At 50.1% G+C, this 19,167-nt stretch overlaps 2 protein-coding genes and 1 long non-coding RNA gene across 5 annotated transcripts; 2 read left to right on the plus strand and 1 right to left on the minus strand.

Annotated features, from left to right (window-relative positions):
• Positions 1 to 254: 254 nt before the first annotated feature.
• SPMAP2L (sperm microtubule associated protein 2 like) lies at positions 255 to 8,207 on the plus strand. The gene is made up of 8 exons (XM_057419098.1): positions 255 to 362; positions 2,269 to 2,319; positions 3,336 to 3,458; positions 5,021 to 5,158; positions 5,473 to 5,593; positions 6,693 to 6,824; positions 7,125 to 7,300; positions 7,910 to 8,207. The coding sequence occupies exons 3-8, from the start codon at positions 3,385 to 3,387 to the stop codon at positions 8,022 to 8,024; spliced, it is 756 nt and encodes a 251-aa protein (XP_057275081.1). The 5' UTR covers positions 255 to 362; positions 2,269 to 2,319; positions 3,336 to 3,384; the 3' UTR covers positions 8,025 to 8,207.
• Positions 8,208 to 9,389: 1,182 nt separating this feature from the next.
• On the minus strand, positions 9,390 to 17,875 carry HOPX (HOP homeobox). Of its 3 annotated transcripts, none has more exons than XM_057419100.1 (3): positions 17,444 to 17,875; positions 12,621 to 12,796; positions 9,390 to 10,060 (listed from the first exon to the last, which is right to left on the minus strand). In XM_057419100.1, exons 2-3 carry the CDS (start codon positions 12,762 to 12,764, stop codon positions 9,983 to 9,985), a joined length of 222 nt encoding a protein of 73 aa, XP_057275083.1. In that variant the 5' UTR covers positions 12,765 to 12,796; positions 17,444 to 17,875; the 3' UTR covers positions 9,390 to 9,982. The 3 variants fall into 3 exon arrangements, with proteins under 3 accessions (XP_057275083.1, XP_057275084.1, XP_057275085.1); XM_057419101.1 differs by lacking the exon at positions 17,444 to 17,875 and adding an exon at positions 13,037 to 13,176; XM_057419102.1 differs by lacking the exon at positions 17,444 to 17,875 and adding an exon at positions 13,010 to 13,128.
• LOC130604528 (uncharacterized) lies at positions 11,168 to 16,795 on the plus strand. Its single transcript, XR_008973481.1, has 3 exons — positions 11,168 to 11,317; positions 13,310 to 13,460; positions 15,282 to 16,795. It is a non-coding gene; the product is annotated as an uncharacterized LOC130604528 (long non-coding RNA).
• Positions 17,876 to 19,167: the final 1,292 nt, after the last annotated feature.

Raw genomic sequence — 19,167 nt, forward strand, 5'->3', positions numbered from 1 at the left:
GCTGAGGGCAGTGGTAAGGGGTGAGCTGGGGACAGCCTGCGGGTCAGCAGTACCTGTTGCTCATCCCAAGAGGAGGATGCTGATGAGGAGACGCGGTGCTCCCAGACTCCCCATCCGCTGGGGAACACTTCGCGTGCAAATGCATTGCTGTGCAGCTGCCCGGGAAGGTACCAGGGAAAAGCCTTACAAATAGCTGCCAGGGAGTCTAGTCTATCCTGAGAAGATGCAGAGACTCCACCCACCCTGCAATTGTTTAACATTGAAGAGCAGGCAGTCCAAGCTGCGGGTGTTACCAAGCTTTTAAATTCACCTCTTCTTGTCTTTGCAGTTCCTTGTTACCTGTCTGCATGCTCCCATGACAGGTAAGAACCCCTCAGACCTGACCTCCTGGCTGAGCATCCAGGCCAAGCCCTGTGTCTCTCGAGGAGGGCTGGGTCGGGGGTTTACACCAGGCAGCAAGTCAGTATCTCAGATGACACTGTGATAAACATGCAGAGGAAACGATGCCTGGGTTTGCTGTTCTGCCTGCTTCTCATGACCAACAACATCTGATGGGTCTGATGGCTGAGCAGTTAGTCCATGTGAGCTCAGGCAAGGAGGGGAGGTGTTTCTATGCCTGCCTGCAGCAAAGCCTTTTTTTCCCTGCTGGAAAGCAGGAGCGGGACCAAAGAGCAAGGGCAGTCCGTTTATCAGCCAAGTTGCAGAACTGCTGCAGGTGCATCCTGTGCGAGGATGCCTGTGTGTCCAGAGCTTTTGCCATGATAAAAGAGTAGAAAATAATAGCTTTTTTTTTGTAATTGGAAAACCCCAATATACTAGACAATTGCCAAGTGAATTGAGAGACCTGGTCTGGATGTACGTGTGACTTGTTCCTTGGCTGGGTCATGATGCAAGCTTTGCACAGCAGTGTCATATGGGTCAGTAAGGCCATGTACACTTTGTGCTGGGCTTGGCTGTGCCTATGTGGTGGGTCTGTGCCATTGCTGGAGGAGAAGCGAGGAGCCTGCCTGCAGGGATAGTGCCAGCTCTGCAATGTAGCTAGGCTGGGGGGAAATCTGTGTGGTAATCCTTCACCCCCTCGCACCTTTGGAAAAGACTCTGGGGAGCTGCTTAGGAATGAACAGCTGAAAATTGGTTTTAGCTCTTGACATGAGGGCTGCTGTCCTGAGCATGTCCTGTCTTGAACCGGCGGCAGGGGGCCAAAGTCCTACAGGCAGTTTCCTCTGTGGGATCCCTTGTTTGCAGTGCTGTGACCGTCTATTAAGCATGACAGGGAGATAAATCAGCAGGCATCTGATGCTCTAACAGCAGCCTGCCATTGCAAGGGTCTCTGTGGTCCTGAGGTCTCTGGCAAACGTTTGCTGGGGCTTGGCATCTCAGGAAGGGGTATCAGCCTCATCAGAGGAACCACAGATGAGTCCCCACAATGCAGACTGTTTTCTGTCAGCAAACACTTCTCTCTGTGTCCCCACTCCTCTCTAGCTCTATGCTGCCTTATTGCCAGATGGTACTAAGCAAGGGAAGCAATGCCTCAGGCTTTCACTTTCTGTGCTTTTTCCATGATGAGGCACTTCCATAGCTGGCATTCAAGGCCAGGCTGGATGTAGTTCTGAGCAACCTAACCTAGTTGAAGATGTCCCTGTTCATTGCAGGGGGGTTGGACTAGGTGACATTTGAAGGTCCCTTCCAACCCAAACTATATGATGACTATGATTTTGCTAGGGCACAGACCATGTATGTTCCTGAGTCTCTGTAGCATCTGAGACTCTTGTGCTAAACAGACTGAAATAAAACGATAAAAAAATATGGCTTCACCTGTGCTCCTAAAGCCCTGTGGGAAGTCTCCATGGTGACTTTGAGCAAACCACAGGAGTGTTTCTGTTCATCTGGTCTCCTGTAGGCTGAAGACATCATCCATCTCCTACCTGCTGGGGTTGTATGTTGTGTTTTTAACCAGAAAATACCTTCCCCCTCTCCCTGCAATGTCCCACAGGGACTCTGCAATGAGGGCAGAATTGCAAATTTGTCTCTCTGCAATCTAAGAAATAGCACAAAAATCCATGGGTTGATGAGTTCACTAGATTAAATGGATGGAAAACTACTAGGAGAGAGAGATCCCTTAAACGCACTCTTGCAAGAGATGGAGGAAAAGGCAGAGGAGTTCGAGAGTGTGTTATGTGGTTTTGAGTACAGCAGTAGCTTCTTTGTGCTTTGTTGGTTTAACTGTATGTTAAATGGCATGTTTGTCCTTTTCTGCAATTTTGGCAGGATATGGGAACTTGCAGAACCCAAGAAAGCAGCTTGTGCAAATGACCTCAGGTAAGGAGGTAATGCAGCCCTGCTCAAGGGCTGGGGATGGATGGGACCTCAGCCAGTACAGACCCTTTGCTTTTGTCTTGCTACTGCTTCTCTCTCAAGAGCAGGAGTGGCTCCAAAAATCCAGGTGGAGATGTTCAGTGCATGAGGGTCTCTCTTTGACTTGCTCTTTCTTGCTTTCAATCAAAAAACTGGGCTTGATCCAGTCTTGCCTTTGCTGTCCTCTCTGAGTTGCTGCACTGAGATGTTGCAGGATAGGATGGCGTAGTGGTGCAAGGAGATTGGACCTCATTGGAGTCACAGGCTGCTGCATCCTGGAGAGCACAGTCCAGCTTTAGAAGCAGAGATGCTGTCAGCATTATGTGGTCAAGCTATGGCTTGACAAGCCAGGGCAACAGTCTCTTCTCCACTGAGAAGATAATGTCTCTTCTCCACTGTCTGTATGGGTGTCACTGTGCTTGGAAAAGGTTCCACAAACCCATTGCCCAGCTGTTCCCTGTCCTGACTACCCTGGTACCCTCTCCCGTCATGGCCTCTCTCTCAATGGGGAATGAGCAACTCCAGATTTGCCCTGGGCACAGGAGAGTAAACACTAACGTGCTGCAAAACCTCACCCACTTTCCATGGCACACCCTGACCATAACATTATTATTATTTTTACTGCCATACTTGTGGTATAGCTAGGTGGTAACAGTGAGGCAAGAAAAATGCAATCATGAAACTCCCCCAGGGGTTTCAGAGATGTAATGAAATGACCCTTTCTGCACATCTACTGGTAGTTGTAAAACCAGACTCATCCCTTGAAGGCTTTTTTCTTTTTGAGTTGGTAACATTTCCTAACTCTGGACAGTGTGCCAGAGAAAGTGAGTGCTCAGGAAACAGCAGCAGCACTTTACAGGTGACGGTAGCCATAGGGACTGTATGTGTATTCCATCCCAGGCAGGGAAGGATAACCCCATCAAGCACAGTTCACACTTGGGCATGTTCCTAAAATTTCACACCCTTGCTGTTCTTGCTAGGCTTGTTTGGGGAAACCAAGAGACGATATGGACCACTTCACGGCGTGCTATGACAGCTAGACCATCCGCAAGGATACTGGAATTGGCCAAGCCCAAGCAAGATTTTGGCAAGAACCCGTACAGGTCAGTAATGTGATAGCACATCCTGGGGAAGGAGGCAGCTCAGAGGGTGCTGACTAAGCAAAGGGACTTAGTAGGTCCAGGGAAAGGGAGATGCCATCTCTTTTCCTGCCATTGCTGCCCCACAGCGATTTCCATGCCACTGACAACCACCAGGCTGTACTGGTGCTTGGAACAGGGGCCATCTGTAGCAGGGAAGAAAGCGCTATGGGAGTATAATCACCCTGAGTGCTTGACTTCCAAAATGAGGAGGAACTGAGGGGTGCTGAGTTTTGGTGCCCTTTTATTTCCTTGTACCTGCTTCCTGGCTGTGAAAAGGGCCTCTCCAACATGTGGTGGTTGCTCTGGGTTTGGATCAACTGCCGTAAGAGCCAGCCTTGATCTCAGTTTCCAAGCACTTGGGAACATATTCCTCTGCTGTAACAAAACCCCCAGTCAACAGCTCTGCTTTGGCATGGAAGCAGAGACATCATGTGCATGTGTGCATGCTTTAATGGAAACATCTGTGTCACACCTGTGTGTACAGAGGGACTATCTGTCCCTAGAGGGTTCCCTGTCTGTACTGGGGCTGATGCAGCCCAGCCAGGCACCTGGGCACAATTAGTGATCCCCTGCATCCTCTTGGAACTTGGCCTAAATCTTGAGGCTAAAGGTTAGGAAGTGCTATGAACAGAGAAATCTTGTAGCATCTTGCTGGCTGGTAGAAATCGAGGTCTCTTGCCTTGAATTAAAACTCTGCTGTCACTACATGGTAAAAAAACTAGTCCATGTTTGGGTTATAGGAGTGAAGAACAATGTGAAAAATGTAAGCTTTGGTGGTGCTGGGTGATGCTGCATTACTTGAAGCAGCTGATCTGTATCTTCTGTAGCTTGGCTGGAGGGAATGAAGCTCTTTTGGAGACAAGATGGTGGTTGCTAGTCTGTAAGAAGTCTGAGCAAGAAGAATGCATATTAAACTGTGTTGTACTCCTGGCTTTCCTCTACCTGGAGTGATGTCAGGGCATGTGTGTCTGTATTATTCTCTCCTCTGCCACTGTCATCAGTTCAAGGGCCTTCATCCTCCTGAGATCTTCTGCCTCTGACTAATGGTGTCTACCTGACAGCCCTTCCTGCCTTTTTGCTCACCTCTTCTCTGGGGATGACAGGCATCTTCAATGGTTGTGGCTGAAGGAAAGCTGGATGAGCATGCACTAGGCAAGTGTGGGGAGATCCCAAGATGAAAGGAGCTGCAATGGCTATTAACCCATTGCAACAAAGTGGTTTCTAAATTGTCAGACCTGAACAAGAGATGCTGCTGGGTTTGTGTTGTGGAGTAATGGGCCGGGGAAAGGCCTAGACTTTGAAAGCAATGCACTGACGATGCTTAAAAGAGGACTCTGCATATGCAAACAGCATTTACCAGGAAATCTCAAGTGTAAACGCCCGTTTGTTCATGGCTTTACCATGTGCACTGATGCCATCTTTTGTACATGTAACAGGCATGGTTGTTTAACCAAACTTAGGATGCCATCTACCAGAACCAAGTTCTCTGTCAGTTTACTAACTTTTCTGTGCTGTTCCTTCAGGCCCCTCTGCTTGTATGGCCGTGGACGGGAATCAACAATCTGGGAGCATCCCTCACCAGTGGATTTTCGCTTCCCTTCTGATCGGCTGATGAAGTTGGCTGAACCTAAACAATACCAGGCTGCTTACCTGCTGCAAAGGTGAGAGGACAGAAAGACTGTAGGGTTCTATAGGAAGGCCCTTGGGTCTTACAGCATTAGTCCAGCCTTAAAGTAACAAATACAGGAACAGAGGATGGGTATAACAGAGGGCAAAATGCAGAGCAGGGACTCTGCTGAGATTAGGACATCTGGTCTTTGTCATAGTATGTGTGGGTTCTGCACTGGAAATAGCCACAAGACAAAGCTTCCTTCTAGTGCAGCAAATGTGAGACTTAAACATCCCTGCTGCTGCCTGGTTTAACCAGTGTGGGGAAATATCCATGAGTGGTGGTGCTGTGACTCTCTGCTTCTAGACCTCGCACGTCCCCTGAATGGCCTGTGTCACCGGCGGCACTGAGCTGTAAGGCCTCCCCACGGATTTTGGAGCTTGCCCAGCCGAAGGTGCTACACCCAGAGTTCCTGCCGGCCAAAAAGGTGAGGAGCTGTTTGAGTGAGATTGGATGGGACAGTGATGCAGAAAACTGTCCTGAGTTTTTAAACCCTGTATCCTGCCCCTGGATGTGCCCAGCATGTGCTATGGCGGGGAGAAACTGTGGTTCTGCTGGGGTTTGTGATGCTGAGAGAAATTGCCTTTTTGGAATGAGATGCTGTCTTTGAAAATCTCACTGCTGAGGGACAGAGAACAGCCAGGCTGGAGCAGCCTAGAATAGTAGGGGAGCCAAGGAAGGCATCTGGGCTGCATATCCCCTGATAAAGCAGCCTGGGAAAGTGGAGAAACCTGATGGGAACGGCCTGTTCAGCTCCTAGGGAATACTGTTCTGTTTTCAGTTGAGTAGTTGTGCTGTGTATATAGGATGCATGAGCCTGCAAACAATATATAGATTTTAACAGTGTTTTACCAGATTAGCCTGATTTAGAGACATATTTCTGAACTTGCTCATTTTAGGTGAGTCATTGCTTTGGCAGGGGTGAAAGGGCAATCTCAGATTACACTCATTCCATGGCAAAGGCTAAGTTTTCTGGATGAAGTCTCTGGGCTGGGACATAAGGGGGGCTCTGCTGGAGCAGGACTTGGCATCAGTAACCCTGTGAAAAATAGGGAAGATGTCCCATGCTGGAGCAGTAATCACTTTTGCTGTAGGAATGCAGTTAACTGCACCAGTATTTTTACCCTGAAATCTGAGTGTTTCTCCTTAGGAGGGGAAATTATTTGATTCAGCCAGGAAGACAAATATGAAAAACATCACTCTGGAAGAAATCTCTCTGCACTCTCACCTGGCTGCAGAGGCTCTGGTTACAGACATTCCTCTCCTGCCTATGAGTGGGTGACAGCTGGGGAAAAAAGTAATACTGGATAAGATGTGCAAATCCCAATAGTGCCAAAATTACCTTCCAGTTCAGGTGAAAGAAAACTAATGCATGTTGAGAAAGTGAGAGTGCTTCTTCTTGTAACCATGTCTGCAGAGGAAGAGTGCTGGGTGCTTATCCCTCTGGAGAAGGGAGTGTGTCCCTCTGAGCTGCTGTGGACAAGCTGTGTGTCTGCACATCCCTCCCCCATTCTGAACCCATTCAGGTGCCAACACAGGTTACAAATGCTGCAGCCTTGGCCAGAGCATCCTCACGGATACAGCAGCTGGCAGAGCCCTGGGTCAAGAAGGTGACCTGCTGCTATGAGTACGGCCCTTTTGAATCTGCCATTCGCCCGGTAAGGCAGCGTCACCTGGGGCTGTGCATGGCAGGGATGCTGGGCAGAGGGGAGAGTACAGGGGCTCAGTCACTGGGGCTCTCTTCATGGCAGCCCTGGATGTGCTGCTGTCCGTGACGCTGATGTAGCTGCTTCCGGGGCTGGAGAGCCGGACTTGTCCTCCGTGCAGAGCATGGACAGGATCATGTTCCACCTGTGTGTGGTCAGTAGCTGTGAACCTGGGTACACTGAGTTGCAGGCTGGTCACCATCGAATACCAGGAACATATCTGTAGGGACCTTCCTCCCCATTCTTCCACAGGTTTCCAAGTTTGCTCAGGAGGCAGTTGCTAGCCCTCGAACCCTGGAGCTGGCTATGGCAAAAAGATTGCATCCTGATTATATGCCTATGCGGGATGCTGCATGGTCAGTGACAAAGGCTGCAAAGCAGGCAGTGGCTACACCAAGGTTTGTGGAACTGGCCCAGCCTTGCAAAAGGTAGGTGCTGCTTCTCTCCTATGCAGAAATGATCAGCTGTCAGCCCATTTCATGCAGGCCATGGTACCTTGTTGATTTGGATTTATGGAGTGTGATTAAGCCACTGCTTTTTCACTTCCAAAATGTATGGGTTTTGTATGGCTGGGTGTGTTACTGCTACATGGGCTGTGGTTTAAACAGCATTTTTCAGGTGGAAGAAGAATCAAAAGAGGGGAAATAGGAGCTTTCTAATTCCAGTGGGAACTATTGGCTGGGACTTTGTAATTATTAGCTGCAATTACAAAAAGCAACCAGCTGACACATGGCGCAGTGTAGCAAATTCATGCTGCCCAGCATGATACAGCTGGCCTCAACCTGGGCTGCAGGAAGTGTTGGGTATGGTGTTTCACAGAGAGGGAGGGAATGCCTGGTGGTAGTGGCTGTGGCAGCTGCAGTGAGAGATGGGGCATCCGCTCTCACTAGCGTCCTGGTGACAGCAGCCGAGGCATGACTGCTTTTGTCCGCCCAGGACGGGGCAGGGAGCAGGTGGAGGTGTGTCAACTGGCAGGCAGCTTTGACAGCTGGCTCTGCTCCAGTTGGAATTAACCGGCTCTGTCCTTACTCCCCCAGGCTTCCTATGAACTTGACTCAATTCAACCCAAATGCCTTTGCTGTGAAGGAGTCTGCTAAGAAGGCAATTTGTTCTGCTCGGATCAAGGAACTGGCTTGTCCGATTAAGCGCTGAGCTCCCTCAGAAGCACAGCCCTCTGCTCGTGCCAGGTGTCCCTCTTGGAACATCACTCTGTTCAGGCTGTGCTGAGACTGGAAAACCTACTTGAACACAGCAGCACCCACCAAGAACACTTCTTACGAGCTGCCACTTTTACTGGGCTAATCTGGGGAGTTAAATAAAACAGTCATTCCATAAGCACAAAAATAGTGACCAGGGGAAAAAAGCAGGATTTGACCTAATGTGGGAAGCCTTTCTCCCTAGGATGAATTATGTCTGGATTTTATATCTCTTCTTATTTTTTAGCTCTAATAGTTAAAGAAGTGATGAAACAACTGCTGGGGGAAGCCAGCACAGTAACTGTTTTTTCACATCATAAGTAAGTGTGGCAAACCACAGCCAACGGCACGCAGCACGTTGATGCAGTGCAACTCCTGACCTTGGGGTTTTTAAAACTTTTGCTAAAGTTTAGAGATCTTCTCAGTGACACTCAAAGTTTTGTGGTTGTGACAGAAATAGAAACACAAAAGGCTGCAAAATTCCAGATCCAGGGCTGGATTTGATAAGGCATGCAGCTTTAGTACAGACTTCGGAAATGCTGGGGTGGAATGTACCTTGAGTTGGCTTGAGTTTGGGGCCCCTTCTCTCAAATGCCTGGAGAATGGTCAGAGAATGGGCAAGCAGCCTTTTGCTTTGCATGCATCTTTGGTACAAGTTACACAGGTGGGTTATATGTCTGCGGTTCAGATACTTGGTTGTGTAACCCTAGGCAGAATAATGGAGGGACAAAAGTTATAAAACAAAGCATGTGGCAGTTTCACTGGCAGTGTATCTTGATCTTCCCTGTGTTAAGCCGATTCTCCTTCCAAAGGAATAGAGGCAGGTCACCACAAACCACAAGAGGATTATTCAGAGGATCCAGTAATTGATTCAATAATCCACTAAGCAGAGGATTTTTGAACCCTTTTGAACAAGGTAAGGTCACTGAGCAACTGCGCTGGTTATTTTTTATCCCATACATTGTCCTGTACCAGGTCAATGTACCAGAGTTTGGGTTCTCTGCAAAAGCCTGAGTGCAACTGCATCCCTTAAGCTTTAAAATGGCCAGATGGAGGGTGAAGTCTGATGCCCCCACCCGTGGGGGAATCCCAGTGCTACCAGCCTCTGCCACCTCAGGGATGAGGCTGTGTGGGCTGCCATGGGTGGACCCATGGAGGTTGCCCATGTCGGTGTGCTATCCCTGTGGCAAGAGGGATACCCCACAATGCCCACTGAGGCTGTCTTTAGAGAAATGTTGCTCTCCCAGAGGAAGAAGTCTGTCTCCTGCCATCGGGGCAAGGAGCACAAGCAGGGACGTAACACAGCTCCTCTCATCAAAAAACTCTGTTTTTTTTATTAATGCATTGGAAAAAAACACCCAAAAAACCAAAATGCCAATTCTTTCCCTTTGATGACCTTTAACAGCAGTGTGAGAAATACATTCAAGAGAGGCTTGCCTTGGTCTGATGACTGTGTAGGTACTCAGTTTGCTGATATCCAGAGCTGACTCAGCATCTTGAGCTAACTAAGATCATCTGAGCAACACATCTGTTTTCCAGGTGCCCCCCTCTCTGGATGGTGTGCATATTAAAGCTAGAATGTATACTTTGCCTTTGGGGAGCATAAGCAAAATAAATCTTTCCCACCCCTTCTATGTTTGAACCTTTCATGGCAGCTTTTCTGTAAGCCTGGCACAAGGGCATTATTAATGGGTGGGAATCACTAGATAGGTTATGCAGCCATCGGAAGCTGTATACACACACATATATATAATACTTTTTCCTGGTTATGTACACTTTAAATAAAACTTATGTTAAATAGCAGGGTATTACTTTGTATCTCAAAACCTATTGCAACAGAAGAACTCCAAGGAAACCCACTCTGAAGAGCTTCACCATCATTATCAGCAGCCTTGGGGGTTGGAGCAGCGTCCTCTAGTCCCTGACAGATCCGCTTTGTGAGGGCAGCCCTTCAGACTTCCTCCACTCTGCCAGGCGCTGCTTGAACCATTTCTGGAGGAAAGAAAAGAGAAAGAGATTGAGTGCACTGGGCTGAGTGAACCTCTAAATAACCTTGCTAAAGGTGCAGATGTGGTCAGTACATGGGACCAGGTGAGGGAAACTCATGGTTCTGCTATCTGAAGCAAGGTGCTGCACTGTTTCTAGGCAGTACAGGCATCAAGAGAGCTGCTTCTGACTGAATGAATGGTCTTGTTACTGGTGTGTTCACTGCTTTCAAACTCATTTCTCTTGCTCACTTCAGACCTTGACAGCATGGGTAAGTTCTTGTTTTATTTCTGTGAGTCCAAGTTTTTCTTGCAAACAGAGTAAGAAATTGGCTAAGGAGCTGCTGGATGGCATCTGCTTAAATGGCTGGAGCAATGAAACAATCACTGCAGGTCCAAAACAGACAGGAATCACAAGCTGACCTGTGTCAGAAAGGATGACAGGGACAATGCAGTGGCTCTCAGCAAATTTAAGATCAAATAAATTTAAAAAATGGGTTACTGTGATCTTAGTCTTCAAGCAATGTGCATGGCTATCTTACTGTGCAGTAGCTTAGCATCCCTAGGCCAACTCCCAGAGCTGCTGACGCCACTTGAACACAGCTGCAATTTTGAATGTTAGCTAAAATGCAGCTGGATAAAGCCACGCTACCTGCGTAAGAAGAGAGAGATAACTCATGTCCCGGAAGCACAGCTCAGCCTTTTGTTTGGGAATGCGCCTGTGATTTGCTTTGTTGCTGTTCACTCTGTTGCTATATTTGTTCATGGCTATTTCTGAAGCTATTGTGGTTCGTAATGACACAACCACGATGCTCTCTACAAAGTGGCTCTTGCACCAGCACTGCCTTGGACTGCATCCAGTCAGATGATTGCTTGCCTCGCCTCCTCCCAAAAATTTCACTTCCTGCCCTCAACCATCATCTCCCGTTGACTCACCACCTCTTTGCATCTCATTTTTACTGATTTTTTTATTAAAATGGCTGCTATATCTAGCCAATAAAGCACTCCAGATGACAACAGTGATAATTCTCTGTGTTATATGCAATACAAGCACTTCACAGCTCACCATCCCAGTCTTGATCCTGTCATTAATATGTCCTTCATCTTCAGATCCCTAGGAGCACCCTGGATTTGTGGAAAAAGATGGCTATCAGGGAAGATTTTTAAGACTTCTCCAGATGTGTCCTGGGCATATCTGGCCTATGTTTACAACTTGCTTTAAGAAAAAGAGAAAGGGAGCAGTGCCATTTCTAAGGAGGAAAAGGTATTTCAAGGGTGCGGCCTCAAATAAGCAGTGGTACCTGTCTGTCATTAAAGCACAGTAAAGGAGGGGTCTCCTTTTCCACTCCAGCCAAGGGCTATCATGGGTAATGGATGTTGTACCAGCATCCTTCCCTGGGACAGGCTAAGTACTGGCATTGCCTGCTCAGCTCTCATATCCCTTTGTCTTTGCCCAGATAGAGCCAGGCTTGGCAGCTCTCTGCTGCTAGCTTTTCAGTGAGTTGAATTTCCTTTCTATACCCATCAATGCTGCTATGGGTCTAGTAGCTTATAAAATACCTGCATTTAAACTGGCTGCACTGCAACCTGAAGGAATTGTGTAGGAGCCATTTGTTTCTGAAGCCCAGGATAGCCTGCAGGTAGTCAAATGGAGCACAGAACTCATTGTAAGTCTGAGGCAGTGGCAGCCTGTCCCTGTGAAGGGACATTTGGAAGCCTCTGTGTCTCCTCAAAAGGTTGACAGACTTGCCTGACATGCAGGCTTGGGAACACTAAAGTGGCAAACTGCAGTGAGGGGGAGTGTGCACAGCCTGAGCATGTCCCTCAGCACATCCTGCAGCAGTTTTATCTGTCTGTTGTAAAATAACTATTTTCTTCAGACAGCAAAGCCAGCAGCGGTTTGGGTACCCAAGACTATTAGAAATAGGTTGAAAGGAAAGGACAGCACATGCGGCTTGTATATTCAGGGGTTCACAGCCAGCCAGTGACCCTCAGGGTGTGCCCTTGTTCTGGCTGTGGGAATTGCTAGCCTGGTATCCAAGCCCAGGATAGGGATGGTGCTCCTGGGTGTGTGAGGGGAGCACAGAGATCTCAGTGGGATGCCATGGCTGGGAATGAAGGGGCTGTGATTACAGGGGAAGGGGCTTTGGGGATGCAGGGGCAGGAACATGTGGGGTGCAGGGAGAGGTGGCAGTACAGTAGAGTTCTGTGGGTACAGTAGAGTCCTGTGGGTGCAGTGTGGGGTTAGGGGTGCACTGGAGGTTGCAGAGATGCAGAGAAGACTTGTGGGGATGGTGTGGGGTGCAGTAAGGAGTATGCAGGGTGCAGACTGGTGCAGGGAGTGAAATAGGGTGCATATGGGGCACAGAGGAGTGCAGGAGAGTTGGGAAGCATGAGAGGTGCAGGAAGTACAGTAAGAAGCATGTAGGTGAATAGAAGGGTGCAGGGAGTATGACAGAGAGCTGGAGATAGGACAAGCAGGAGATGTGGGGGAAGTTTGTGGGATACAGAGGCATGCAGGGGGAGCAGAGCTGGTGCCAAAGTAGGGGCAAAGGGCACGCACTCACCAGGGTCTGCTCCTCGGAGAGCCCAGTCTCGGCCGCAATGAGGCACAGCGTGGTGGGGTCAGGGTGTTTGTTCACCTTGCAGAAGTTGTACTCCAGGATCTCCAGCTGCTCCTCAGTGGGAGTCACTGGCTTCTCTGTGGCCATCTCCTCCTTGGGTAGGGCTATGGGGCCAGGCGCTGCGGAGAGGGGCCAGTGTCATTGCCCAGGGTGACACCAAGCTCATTTGCTGAGCCCCAGGTTTGCCATCCCTATCCCCACTGTCTCCCTGCTTGCCATGGCAGGGCACAGCTCCCTTCCCAAAGGCATGCCAGGGAGCTCAACCGGGAGCTCCAGGCCCCCGGCACGTCCTGGGACACACACACAATTTCCCCACCATGGTGACCACACACCACCAGTGCCCAGCTGAGCTGTCTCACCATCCTTAGCTGGTGGGGAACTGCAGCCCGTCCTCTGCTCAGCGCTCCCCTCTTGCTGTATTTATAGCCAGTGTGACTCCCGTGGGGACGATTCCTGTTTACAACCGTATTTAGGCCTGGGCGTCGCTTGGGAGTGATGTCACAGCAGCGGGCTTGTTGAAGGGGTTAATTTAAAGACATTAATTGAAAAAAGCACTACTTATGCTCTGGGTGAGGGGACAGTGCCTGGCATCCAGCCTAGATTATCTCTATTCTTTTTTCCCTTCTTCCCAGTGACCAGGCAAGTTTGCAAGGGAATCATAAACCAGAGGATCTTTGGGAGTGTGGGTCTGGACCCAGCAATCACCCCGTTTTCCCTCCTGAGCAGTGTCCTGGTCCTCATCCTAGCAGCATGGCCAAACCACACAAAGCTGGTGATGAGTAGGTGAGCTGCTTTGGTTTTACTAATATTTAATGTTATCTATGTTAATATTTAGTGTTATCTATTTATCTATCTATGTAATGTTTGCTAATATTTAATGGTATTTAAGGCATGGGCATAAACAGTGATGTTGTTCCTGAGCACCAAGGAACTGTTTGTATGGTTTTGGTGTGTAAGTGAAGGGTCAGTCCTTGGAGGATGGTATCTCATTCACATCTGTTGCCCAGGCACTCAAGCAAGGAGCCCACATTCTCTCTCCAAGTAACGTTTGTCCCACTTGTGCTTTGCCCATATCTCTGGCAGACTTGGCACAAAAGCGCAAGCAAAACAAGATGGTATGCCTTGGGTAAACCCCACACCTCTCTTCTGCAGGGCTCCAAGTTTGCCTCCGCATGGCAGGGGGTCGAGCCTGCCAGTGCGGTCAAGTACACCGTGAGGCGTTGTCCCCACAAAGCATGCAGAAGTCCCTGGTGCTGAATCATTTTGGTGTTTCCGAAACCAAGCTGTGGGGTGTTGGCGGGTAGAAGCTGGGTGCAAAAATGTGGCCTTTCTTGATCTGCTGTCCTGCTACCCGAGTTGCCTGGCATGTCTCTATGAGGCTGTGCTGTGCCCTCTCCTATGCTGCCAAGGTGGTTCTTGGCCACCTTGGAACTCCTCTGGGCTCTTTGCTGCAGACCTGCCTTGTCTTCACCTTGCAGTCCAGCTTCCCCTTCCCTTTGGCTCTGGGATGGAACTCAGGCACCTCCAGCATGCTGCACCCTACTGTGTGGCTTTAAACCCAACTGCTTTTCTGGTTGACAGATAACTGACCTTTGCCCACTCAGTACCCTGGGGTGTAGCGAATACCCCAGGGCTCTCACTTGCTGACAGCACTGCTGCTGCTGGCGCTCAGCTCCAAAACTGCCTTGCAGCTTCAGAGAGCCAGCTCTGCTATTCGTGAGAGGCTGGAGAGCTCCTCTTTCAGCTTTACCTCAAAAAGCAAAGGTCCCACTGAGCCTTGTCTGCAGGAGGTGCTTTGAGTAATGTACTTTGTCTAATAAAAGGATCCTTTGGCATTTGAGTAGGGGCTTATAAATAGACCAGGGCTGGTTGTGAAACAGCCCTGTCTGTTTGAGTCACTTGGTAAATACCAATTGTAACACAGTGGTTATGAAAGGTCAGAACACCTCTGAGTGGGATGGAGCAGGCTGGTAGAGGGCATCATCCGCCACACCGGGATGGACTGGGGAAAGACCACCTTTAACCCCAGGGGCTGCAAACTGAGCTGGCCTTGTCAGCAGAGTGTTGCAGCACAGGTATGTGGCAGCAGCTGCCTGAGTTTTCCTGGGGTCAACTCAGTTCAGAGACATCCGTATCAGAAGAGGCACAACAACAAAGTCCATTCCTTTGTGTGTGTGAGCTGGTGGGGGCCAGGTGAATGCTGCTCACCTGCCTTGGGCATTTGGAGACCTCTGGAAAAGACACAGGGGCAGAAAGAGATCCCCTGGACTTGAGGTGCTGCTCTCAGCACTGTGGCTGCCAGACTCCCCATGAGGTGAAAGTGCAGATGAGGCCAAGCTCAGGCCACAGTTCTTTCCTCTCCTCCTTGATCAACACCCCACTGAGCCATTTGCCCTTCTCCTAGAAAGCCCAGTCACCACAGGGCTCCTCATCACCTTTGGCTCATGGGACACCAGCAGCAACAAGTCCTGGCAGTTCATAAAGCATCACTTGCAGACTGCTGCATTAACGTACATTAATGTGTGTGCATTGATTTGCATAGGGAACGTGTGCTTCAGCTTTCATGTTTCATCTACACAGCTGTTTATTTCTGATAATCTCCAGGTTCCTGAGGCACTTCCCCGTAGGACACAGTATCTTCTACCTGCTGGCAGCTCAGGATGCCCCAGCACATAGGATGTGATACTTGACAGTTTTTCCTTGTCTCCACTCTGCTCCTGCTCCCACCTCTCAAGGCTGTGAGATGGCTTTCAGGAAAAGTTCAAAAGCCTGGGTGTGTCTGGAGCTCCACATCACTCCATGAGGTCCTGGAGATCTTCAGGAGCCATGTGACACTATGCAGCATGTGGCACCCAGCACTTGGCAGCTCTTGGGTGCTAAAAACTGGGAGTAAATGACAGGACCTGAGGGCACTATGAGTCCCTAAATGTCCTGACTGCCTGTACCTTGACCACTACTCACCTACCTCCTATTTAAATGGAGCCCTGCTTAAGCCCAGGCCTGGGACCTGGCCTTCAGGCTACACAGGACCTCTTCCCTGTACAGGAGAGGTGATTTTCTTGCTTACGCTTCTTTAGGCCTGGGAGAAGTACAGAGAGTCATAGCTGCTCTGCTCAGCTGCTGGAAAGGACCACCGCTCACTGCCTTTTTTCTGCTCAAACTTTTGCAGGCATGGTGAAATAAAAAAAAGGCTTTTCCAGTGCAAGTTATCTAAACCATCTGTTCAGCTTTCAGAAAGGGTGGGGAGCTGTGGTCATCATTTACCCCTGTGAGCAGTTCCATGCCTACTGCTGCCACCCCTGGGTGGCACAAGGATGAGAGTTTGGTAGCAGAGAGCTACTCACCCTGGCGGAAATGACAGTGCCAGATGCACTATCACTGTGAAACCACAGCACTGGTGACACTTGCTCTGTCCTACACATCAAGCTAAAAAGCCTCGAGGAATTCACACTTGGGTCTGTCTGTCTTGGTTTTAGGTGGAGCAGTGTGAAAGCAGCCACTAGCTGCAGCATGCAAGGGGTTCATTGGTTGCTTGGCTCCAGCCAGCATTGCTGTGCACAACTTAGTGCTCTTAGTGTGGCTGATGTGGTGTTTAAATGCACCTCCAGGGCCATTTTGAAGGGAGCACACAAAAGGCAATGGCTGATAGGAATGAGTTGCAGCAAGAGAAAATCTTAGTAGATATTGGGAAACAAGTCTTGTATGTCAGGACCAATGTGGGGATAGGGATCAGAGAGGTGGGGGCACCTCTGTTCTTGGTGATCCCTAACACTCAGCTGGACAAGGCCCTGAGTGACCTGACCCAGATGTGAGGTAGGAGCAGTGGTGTGGAGAGAGACCTTCCTCTGCCCATGTCCCTGCTCCCCAAAGATACCCTGGGGTTACTAGCAGGGCTCCTAGCTCTGGCCTGGGATGGGAGAGGACACCCCACTGTCTCCCAGCAAGCCTGCCCAGTGCTGCTAGTGCAGTCAGCATTTATTCTCCTGGCAGAAAGCAGACACTTTTCCAGAAAAGACATGATCTCTGTTTGCTCAGCTTTGCTTTTTGAACAGCAGACACAATAGCTAGCTGGCTGTGCAGCTTTCTAAGGATTTACTGCACCGAAGACCCTGGAAAACAATCTGAGCAGCTCCTGCCCAGATGGTGGGTTTCTTGACCCTTTCCCCACTGCTCTCTCCGCTGTCAGGGCTGGGATGCGACTGGAGGCATCATCTGCTCCTGGTTTTTGCTTGCAGCTATTTCCTGACACTGGCAGGAAATCAAAATAGCAGTTCTCAATGCAAACGAGCCCTCCCTTGCTCTGCTGCAGAGCTGTGTCCTGTCCCTCATTTTGCTCGGGCTCCTGCTGTGGGGTGGCTGTGGATAACATCAGCCGGCATGGTGCACAGGATAAGGTGGGACGGAGGCTTTAAAAATAAAACAGACCCTGCCATAAATAAGGAAAAACCACCTGTCATGCATCCTGTAAACTACCCGTTCAGCCTCTTAGAAGATAATATCCAACAGGAACAAAGCAAACAAGAGCACAGCAGCTGCTGAAGCAGAGGCAAGTCCCCATAGCACCTACACCCCGGGGTCTCCGCCTGCCTGCATTCCTCTCTCCCTTCCCCAGTCATGAAGATTTATTACCACCACTGCCCCGCTGGATGCTGCTCCAACCTCCCCAGCATCCCTAAGATCAGGTCAGCTCCTCCCTGCATCACCCCCCTCCAACATCCACACCTGTGAATCCACCCCAGCTCCCCCAGCTCAAAGCCTGTGCTTACCTGGAGCTGTCAGGGACCAGAAGTGAGTAAAACAAGAACCCTGCAGGTCCTCGGGGTGACTGCTTAAGTATCTGCGAGCGTGTGTGACAGGCGGGGACCTGAAAAACCTGCCGCAAATCACAGGAGCTCCCGGGTTCCACAGTCACTCTCTGGGCTGGTAATTCAGGTTTGGCATCCACTCTCCTTGGCAGGGCTCAACGCATGGTTGTACGTGCTGCGGGGCTCCGCGGACGGGTGGCACAGGGAGCCGTCGGGGCTCGTCCCACTACGCTCTGGGCCGGTGGACGCTGTCCTGCCGGCCCCGGGTGAGGGCAGCTGTGGGGCTGTTTCCTGCAGGGGTACAGGAAGGGTGAAGACAGGGTGCGGCGGAAACTGTGCTCAGCCCTTCATCTGCATGCCAACAGAGCCTGCGTGCCCCTCTGGGGGCCCTCTGCCCCACTGCTGCCCCCTTGGCAGGGCTGCCACCAGCCCCCCTGCTGTGGGGAGCCCTGATGAAGCCCGGCGGCAGTCACTGCTGTGCAGGGCTGGTTTCTCACCTCACTTCAACCCCCCCTTGTCCAGGTTTAACTCTCCTGACCCTGCTGTCACTTTAGTCAGCGCTATGGTCCTGTGAGGCTGGGTGAAGGGAGCAGGACCGGGTCCTGGATCCAACCTGCTGCTGCATCCTAAGTGCCTTCAGATACACAGGGCAGGAGATGGGGAGGAGGGCAGGACATCCTCTTCTGCCAAAGTCCTATACTTTCCTCAATTTAAGTGGCCGGGAGCCTGCAGTTTCCAGTGGGGTGGGCTGGAAGCGTTATATAGCAGCTTAAAAGGAGGAATTTTGTGGGGTGGGGTGCAGTGGGGAGGAGCTGATTTTCTGTCAGCTCACAGATAGCTGGAAGGGGATGTTGGAAAAATCAGAGGGGCTGCAGAAAGGGTTCATGAGAAACTGAGTATGGATTGCAGTGTCTGAGATTATCTGACAGAGAAAAAGACAAACTGGATGTAAAGAGCTGTAAAGCTGGCTGGAGCCAGGGGCAGGGAGCCCAGTCCCTGGGGAGAAGTGGCTGGACTAACCCAAGCAAGAAACCTACCATATGTTTAGCAATGTGCCAAAGCTGTCCTCAAGATTTAGTGGTTTTGTAATGTGGTGTGGGGGAAACATGGGCCTAGCCAAGGGTATTGTGAAGAGACCTGCACCAAAGGGCAAGCAGACCTGTGCCAATTTTCCTTGGAGGATGACGCTGATCAAGCGAGAGTGCTTTTTTTTTTTCACAGGGATAAGCCTCACTGCATGATAAACCAAGTGATGCTGCTCAGCGGCTGCCAGAGGAGGTTTTCAGGAGAAGACTTGATCCTGCATGCCTTGGGCAGGCACCTGGCCAAAGGGATATGTCCTGTTTATCACTGGTGCTTAGCGACTGAAGCATGGGTAGCAATGGGTGTGGGCAAGCAAGTTGGAAGACGTGTCTGATGGGATGGCTCCAGTAGCAGTGGCTGGAGGGATCAGGGTGCATGCAATGGGGCTGGAGCAGGACACAGCCCTGTCCAACCAGTGTTGGAGGTCCAGGCAGAGGCCCTGCACTATGTGCTTAGTGGGGCTCTGGTGAGTACTGCTACTTGCCTGCCCCATGCCTGTGCTCTGCTCTGGCACCTGCTCTTGGCCACCCTTGGAGACAGGATAGATGGGGAGATATTCTGGTGCAGAAACATTTTCTTGTGTTTGTATGCTGTCTACTATT

This window comes from Pezoporus wallicus, unplaced genomic scaffold (assembly GCF_028554395.1).
Source record: "Pezoporus wallicus isolate ANWC-B61680 ecotype Strahan unplaced genomic scaffold, APGP_CSIRO_Pwel_v1 contig_2384, whole genome shotgun sequence".
Lineage (NCBI taxonomy): Eukaryota > Metazoa > Chordata > Aves > Psittaciformes > Psittacidae > Pezoporus > Pezoporus wallicus.